This window comes from Beta vulgaris, chromosome 9, assembly GCF_026745355.1.
Source record: "Beta vulgaris subsp. vulgaris cultivar EL10 chromosome 9, EL10.2, whole genome shotgun sequence".
Taxonomy (NCBI): domain Eukaryota; kingdom Viridiplantae; phylum Streptophyta; class Magnoliopsida; order Caryophyllales; family Amaranthaceae; genus Beta; species Beta vulgaris.
The window spans coordinates 27667963-27676076 of record NC_079210.1 but is presented as its reverse complement, the minus strand read 5'-3'; the positions used below and the strand labels follow the sequence as shown (position 1 = coordinate 27676076).

The 8114-nt window shown below is 36.3% G+C and overlaps 1 protein-coding gene across 1 annotated transcript; it reads left to right on the top strand.

Annotated features, from left to right (window-relative positions):
- The first annotated feature begins 812 nt into the window (after window positions 1–812).
- LOC104903422 (DNA-directed RNA polymerase V subunit 7) lies at window positions 813–7771 on the top strand. Its single transcript, XM_010691450.4, has 3 exons — window positions 813–968; window positions 1095–1153; window positions 7012–7771. The coding sequence occupies exon 3, from the start codon at window positions 7024–7026 to the stop codon at window positions 7549–7551; it is 528 nt and encodes a 175-aa protein (XP_010689752.1). The 5' UTR covers window positions 813–968; window positions 1095–1153; window positions 7012–7023; the 3' UTR covers window positions 7552–7771.
- Window positions 7772–8114: the final 343 nt, after the last annotated feature.

Here is an 8114-nt window from a genome sequence, read left to right as displayed (position 1 = left end):
TTCTTTATTTTGTGGGAACTCAAAATTTCAGGAATTTCTAATTTATTTATTTTGTGGGAACTCAAAATTTTAGAAATTTTTGGTTAATCTATACAAATATATTAAAAGGCGTGCGTAACAACGTCGATGCGCCACATGGCACCCTCCTCTGGCCACCAAAATTTTGCCAAGTTTATGTTAACCAACAAAGTCAAGCTGTCATTATTTAAAAATAAATATGTTGAAGCTTGGGCTTGAACCCCTTACCTTATGTAAGGATTTTCAAATAATCACCATCTCATCTAACATCTCTTAGTGATCCATGTTTCCACAAAATTATAAGTATGTGTTGTAATTAGTTAATGTTATTAAACATATCCCTTGCATCTTTAAAAATAAATAAATTTGCATGTTCATTAAAATTAATTATGTATGCATGATACCATTTGAAGAGCAGTGTTGACCACTATAGTAGGGAGTTTTAGTTCATGTAATCTATGTACAATAAAAAAATTTAGAAATTGCTTAGTATAGGGTTTGATCCCGAGACCTCAAGTACATATACTAAAGTCTTAACCATTAGACTAAGTTGTATTTATTGTAATTATCATAAAGTATTATATTAATAAATGAAATTTTTTCTTACCCGGGGCATAGCCCGGGCCTAATAACTAGTTTATCTTGATATTTTGTTGTCAAGTAAACAACTCACCAAAATTAAATTTTTTAAAAATTTTATATTTCATATTTTCTCATATCAACCGAATAACTAATTTAAGTGACTCTAAAACATAACGGGTTGATTATAAAAAATTCTAGATCTGATATTTCCTTTTTCCATTTGCATAGAATTTTAAACCTGGGAACCCGTGCAAGTTTTTGTTTTCTTTGACAGGAATACAGGATACTGTACTGGAGTTGGTCGCTCATTTACTCCAAAATAATTACTCAAGTTGGGGCGCCATTTCTGTATCTTCTTCTACTCCCAGGTATATCTTTTTCTCTCTCGGAAGCTACCTCGTTCACATCAACTCTCTCTTTCATCTCATTCTTTTTCTTAAGCCCAAAAATTCCTCAGTATTTTCCTTTCTGTGTTTTTTTGGTTTGATTTTCAGGGAGTGAAGACCACTAAGGAATATACTGTTTGGTGGATTTCAAAAATTACGGCAATTTGGTCCGTTTTTCTGTTTCTCTACTTTGTTTTTTTTGGTGGGGGGGGGGGGGTTTCCCCTTTTTGTTTGTGGTTTTGTTTTTTGTTTTTTCGTTGTCTTTCATTCGCATCGTTGATTCCGTAAAACAAAGAAAATTCGGTTCTTTAGGATGAAGTACTCCTAATTTTACTATTTTCTGTCCAATTATTTGTAAACTTAACCCTTAAAAGTTGTGCAAAAATTGATCTTTGGGCACTTTCAATGACCTGCTTTAGTAGGTAGAACCTAACCCTAATCTTTTGAAAGGTGGGTTTGCTGTGCAATGCAGGTCGGATTTTTTGGTTTAAAGTGGGTTGCCTTAGGAATACTCTAATGTGCAGTTATAGAGTTTTAAAAGGACGAAAAGGTTGAGATATAGTCATATAACCAAGATGGTGTTGCTGAATTGTTGGTCTATAATCTGTAGTTGATTATGAATGTATTGAGATATATTTATTTTGTGGTAAATGTGTTTGCATGTTGTTTTAAGGTATTGCGGCGTTTGCCTTTCGATTCGGTATTGCTTTGTTATGATGTTTTCTTCAGCTTTGACAGTGAGATAGTAATGATTTGTGCTCATCCTTGAGCTCAAAATTTGTGTTTATTATTGTCTGAAGAAAGGTTTCCTAAGGGAATCTGATCTATTGTTGAACCATTTGGAAGACTTTGAATTTAATTTTGAAAGGACTTTTTCTTTCAATTCCAAAGTTAATTTTGGCAAAATTGAAATTAGACATGTCAGGCTTTGGTGTTTGTAAGTGTCAATTGAGGATCTTGTCTAGCCAATTTATGTGTTTATTCAGGTTTAATACTTGGATATGGGCTGAAAAAAAGTTTCTGTTAGCATCAATGTCTATATTACCCAATGCTTTTGAAGTGACTCCTACAGAAAGCAGGGAAGGGGAGTGGGCTGTACAAACATACCTTTGCATTAAAATAATTTGTTTCATGGGATATATGATCTGGAATGCAACAAACTCGTAGTTCACTATAAATTGCAAAAATCATCCTAACTACCACTCCTATTCATCTAAGCAAGAAGGATGAAGAAGGGTTATATTGGTAATTTACAAAAAGTGGGAGGTTTAAGGGAACATCGTAAAGATTTAGTTAGATGATGGACTAGTGAGCAAGTCATGCAAATGTGATGTGATTTAGACGGCATAGTGAGGATCATGCAAGTGAGGGACAGTTTTCTAGGGAGAGACCCACTTTTGAGAGTGTTAGCGTTTAATCGGTGACTACTCACCCTGATTTCATCAATTCCAGTCATATCTTGCTTGCATTCCCTAAATTTCCTTTTTCATCTCTCATTTGTTATTCCTCTCAATTGTGGCTGATATTGAGAATCAATTTGGATTCCAGCATTAAGAAGTGCATGCAGTTTAATAGACCTTTTCGATATGGTCTCTTATAATTCAAAGCTAAAGAATTCCGGATATTTTTGGCTCTCATTTTTGTTATATGTAGTTGTATATGCTGCCCAGAAAAAGGAAGTAGGAATAATAAAAACGGTATATACATGTGGAAGCTTTTTGGAGCTGTGTGTTTCAGGTATATTTATTTGACTGGAGATTGTAATACGGTCTAGTTTCTATTATTCCCTTTGTAATACATTTGTCTCAATGTTATAGGAATTTTGTGAATAGTGGTAGCCACTTTTGAGAGTGGTAGACTGTAATCTGTGACTACTCACCCTGATTTCATCAATTCCAGTCATATCTTGCTTGCCTTCCCTAAATTTCCTTTTTCATCTCTCATTTGTTATTCCTCTCAATTGTGGCCGTTATTGAGAATCAATTTGGATTCCTAGCATTAAGAAGTGCATGCAATTTAACAGACCTTTTTGATATGGTCTGTTATAATTTTAATCTAAAGAATTCCGGATATTTTTGGCTCTCATTTTTGTTATACGTAGTTGTATATGCTGCCCAGAAAAAAGTAGGAATTATAAAAATTGTATATACATGTGGAAGCTTTTTCGAGATGTGGGTTTCAGGTATATTTATTTGACTGGAGATGGTAATACGTTCTAGTTTCCATTATTCCCTTTGTAATACATTTGTCTCAATGTTATAGGAAATTTGTGAATAGTGCACAAAATCAAAGTGGAACACAAACATAGGGAGTATTAGTTTTTTTAGAGCTGCCCTATGCTAAGAATCAACTTAGCTTGGACAAATTACAGTGCTAAGATGGAGAAATTAAGGGAAGAAGATGAACATCTAATTGATTAATAACTGAAAATATAACAAAATGTAAAGATATTCAAGCTTTTTAGAGGCTTGATTCTTTCCCAATTGAACTCTTAAAAGCTCATCCAAATTTTAATCTATTTTCAACGTGCTTTTCACATTCTGTGCTGCTTTATATTTATACTACTTTCCTAGCAAACCTTCCAACTATTCCCACTAAACTAATGAGATAATATTTAAAATACCCTCCCCTCCTAATATTTATAGTTTTTAGTATTACTCCCCCCTAAACTTCCACCTTGTCCTCAAGGTGGGTAGAACTAGAAATTGGCATTGACTTCACAGACTGGGCAACAATATTCAATGTCCTTCAGTCTTTCATACTCGAGAATGAGACATGACTTCATCTTGCGTGGCAGCTCCTCATGAGTAATTTATGTTGCTGGCTCGCGTGGCCTAGCTATGGTGAAAAAGTTATTGGGACTATGAGGGAGAAGTATAATGGAGTGTCTTGTTGTTTGGCTGTGGTGAGTCTGTGGGTGGAAAGGGTAGGTAGGGTATTTTGGTTTTGAGAGTGGGGTTGGTCGATGTATGGTGAGTAATGAAAAATTGGGGTCTAGAAATGGTGGGTTGGAAATAGAAAAATGGGGGTTGAATAGGTGGATAGCTTGGGTCTGGAACACTTAAAACGGGGCCAAAACTGCTCATTGTTAGTGGGCACGAGCAAGGATATTTTGTGTAAAGGGTTTCGTGGGCCTAGTAGAGAGTGGGTTGGGTTGAAGGGCACAAGATTTGCCATGGTTTACTTCATTAATTGGAGTGGGGAGGAATTTAAAAAGGAAGTAATGGGGAATGTGTTTGGCCACTGCATTGATGCCAACCCCCACCTTTACATAGTAAGTCACAACAATTACTATAATGCCCTTAATAATAGGGTTAGAACTTGGCTTCTTCTCCAAGCCATCAAATGAGTCACCAAAAATTCTAGACACCCTTTTCTTTCACACTCTCTTTTTAGAACCTTCTTGTGAAATACATAGTGGGCTGCTCCACCACAAGACCTACTTCTGGTAAAGTGGGCTTGAATTTATGCGGGAAAAATTACCCTTTATGTTTCCTTCTAGAATCAACCATTGCTTCACATCTTTTGTGAAGCTTCTCCAATATACTTAGACCTCTTTGCTGCGAGCTCCTCCTTGGCTTCGCCTCCACCGCCACCGTAGCAGCCACCTGGTCCACCTCTAGACTCGCTGTTCCCGACACCGCCTCACACGAATGTTTAACCCCGATTCTCACTTGCGAAGACTCCCGATCCACCACCATAGCTTTTACATGTGAAGCAAACATGATTTGGACATTCTTTACTACCAGATCCTCCGCTGTCAACACTACCTTAACCACCACTGGCGTAACTGCCTATAAAAGCACATCTTCCTTCCAATCTTCTTGCTCCCTTTGTGCACTTTAGAAATCACTCTCTGACCTTATTCTAGTTTCCACCACGGACCTCACGACCTCCATTTGGTCCACCTCTAGATCCATCAAGTCCTTCGTCGGACCCCTTTCCAGTTCTCTCCTTCGTGGCCCCAATCCTATTTCCTCTACCTCCACTTCGCATAGATTGGTTCACCACCATTTGAGCCTTCTCCTTCGTGAGTGAAAACCTCGCCATGGAAACCACCTAACTTTACTTTCTCCTAACCACCTCTTCTTCATCCTCCTTTGACTCTTTCTGGTTGTCTTCCTCCTCAAAATCCTCTCGATGTACCTTCAACTCTTGTTGGATTGGAGATAAAGCTTCACCGATTATCTTCACTATATCTTTTTGAAGGTTCTCAAACCCTCTTCTCATGATCTCCTCCATCTTTTTATTGATTTCATTTTGTGGAGCTCTTGCAACTTCCGTGGCAGTTTTTTTTTTTTAACATGAAAATCAGACACTTAATCATCCAGAATAGTGCTGCTCGCATACCATTTGCTAAGAATTAACTTAGCTTGGATAGATTATAGTGCTAAAATGGAGAAATTAAGGAAAGAAGATGAACCTTGATTGATTAATAACTGAAAATATAACAAAATGTAAAGATATTCAAGCTTTCGAGAGGCTTGACTCTCTCCCGAACTCTTAAAAGCTCACTCAAATTTTCATCTATTTTTAACATGCTTTTCTCATTCTATGTTGCTCTATATTTATACTACTTTTCTAACAAACCATCCAACTTATTCCTCAAGTAAACTAAAGAGATAATATGTAAAATACCCTCCCCTCCAAATATTTAGTTCTTAGCACCCTATGGTTGTAGATCACCTTAGTCTTCAAAATTGTGGACTTCACGATTCATGAATTTTGGATACTTTTGGAAAGAGAAAGGAAAGGTCTTGAAATTGAAGCTGAGTTTCAATAAGAAGTAGTGAAGGAAAGTAAGTGAGATAGGGGGCAACAACATATCATTTCTTATTAATGGAAAACAAGTTTATGATGATTTTTCTAATGCTAGTATAGTAAAAATAGATTGATTTTGTTTATGGGTATTATTTGTTTCTTGCTCGACTACTAATTTACTTGGATGAAATTTTTGTCTTCTTTTCTCAAGGGTGGCAGTTCAGAAACTTGTCCAAATTGTTGGGACATGGTGTGAAGACTAGTTTATTTTTTGTGGCTATTAGTTTTCTTTGGAGGTGTATGTAGTATCTAGTATGTACTATGTGCTTCCATCTCCTGTTTTTAAATTAGGAATTGAATGGATTAGTTAAATTAAAGTGCTACCCCCTCCATTCCTCAGTAATTGTTTTTTGAGGTTAGGCACGTGGGTTTAGAAGTTTCTTTTCATCTAATAGCATCAGTGTTTGAAATTGACAAGTAATCTTGATTCGTACTCTAGAAGGGAAAGTAAAACCACAGTGAAATAGTAGAGACATATTACTTTCAAATTTAAGGACAAAATCTAGCTATTTATGACAAACTAGTATTTTGGCGAGGACAATGCCCCGGGTCTGTTACAATCATCAAATATATTATTATTCATAAATTTTGTAATTGTTTTTATTAACTTTTCGTAATTTTGTGTCTAGTGCGAAATTGGATATGGACGTTATGGAATGATGAGTTGTATAAAAGAAACTTCTAAAGAATTGGAGATAAAAGTAAGAATTTCAATGGAATTAGGGTAAGAGAATGCTATTACCTTAATAAAAGTGTTAGAGACCATAAAGCTCATCTCTGTCTTTATAATTATATATGATTATAAGACTTTATTATGTTTTACTTTGAAACATTAATCATTGAAATTTTGGTGGATTGGTGGTTAAATTCTCACATTTCATTTCAAAGGTCATGGGTTCAATTCTTAGTAGCTAGTAGCTACACATTGTTAATTATTTTTAAATGAGATAATGAACATTTCTATTATAAGCTTGAAAAGAGTGTCACGTGGCACATATGTCGGAGAGTGTATGTGGCACCATTCCTTTGATAGGAACTTATTTTAATATATAGATACTTGAGATGGAGTAGAATTATGCTACAAATAAAGATAAAACTGACCTACTGCAATGAGATCTATACATGGACATAATTAGATATAGCAGATTATTGTCATAATTTTCACTAGTCCTATTGTCATAACTTTCTGTTCATCTCTTTGTAGGAATTAGATACAATGTTTCTCAAAGTACAACTGCCTTGGAATGTCATCATCCCTGCTGAACATATGGATGTCAAAGGACTGATGCTGCAAAAATCAATCATACTCCGGCTGATGGAAGATTTTGCCGCCAAGAAGGCAACCAAGGACCTTGGGTATTTGCTTGCAGTCACAACTTTGGACAACATAGGAGAGGGGAGAGTCAGGCAGCAGACAGGGGATGTTCTTTTTCCTGTTACCTTCAGCTGTCTCACTTTTAAGATATTTCGCGGAGAGGTTCTGGAAGGAACAGTCTACAAGGTATTGAGGCATGGGGTGTTCTTAAGATCTGGACCTGTCGAGACCATATTTCTCTCTGCTCAGAAGATGCATGGCTATCAGCTTGTTCCAGGTGAAAATCCGATGTTCATAAGTGAGAAGCAGTCGAAGATCGAGAAAAATGTTGTGGTGCGCTTTTCTGTGATCGGTACTAAGTGGGTGGAGACTGAAAGGGAATTTCAGGCTGTCGTTGGTTTGGAGGGAGACTTTCTTGGACCTGTTTGATATTGAAAGATCTAGGTATCGTGTTCGAGCACTTGTTTTCTACTATAGTAGGGTGTAAATATCTGGCGCTGAACACAACTGTAAGCTGTTGTGCTGCTTCTTTGCCAGAGCATTACTTCAGAACCTTTTAGCAGTATGCATTATGAATAGTTTACCGTAAAGAATTGGATGTAAGCATTTTGAAGGTGTGTATGTAGAATTCAGCTTGCAATTGCTTTCATATCTTCTTATGTCTGCGTTTTGTTCTTTGGAAGAAGATTCTTCCTGTACCACCGAGGGAGGCCAGGCAACGAAATATTACCTGTCAGATCTAGGAACAGTTGACGGCGACCTCTTGAATTGGAAGAGAAAAAAGGACGAGGCTTCTTAAGTCGGGAATATTGAAGGTTAAATTTTGACTTCTGTGAAAGCACATATTTTTGTGTCCCTTAGTTGTGCTCAACTGAAATCACTAATTTCAGATGAACTTACCTTAGTGACTTACTTTATCTGGAAAAATAAGTTTAATAAGCTTAGTCCAATGAAAAGTTACTTTATTTTTTGCACAAATGCTCAAGACAAGT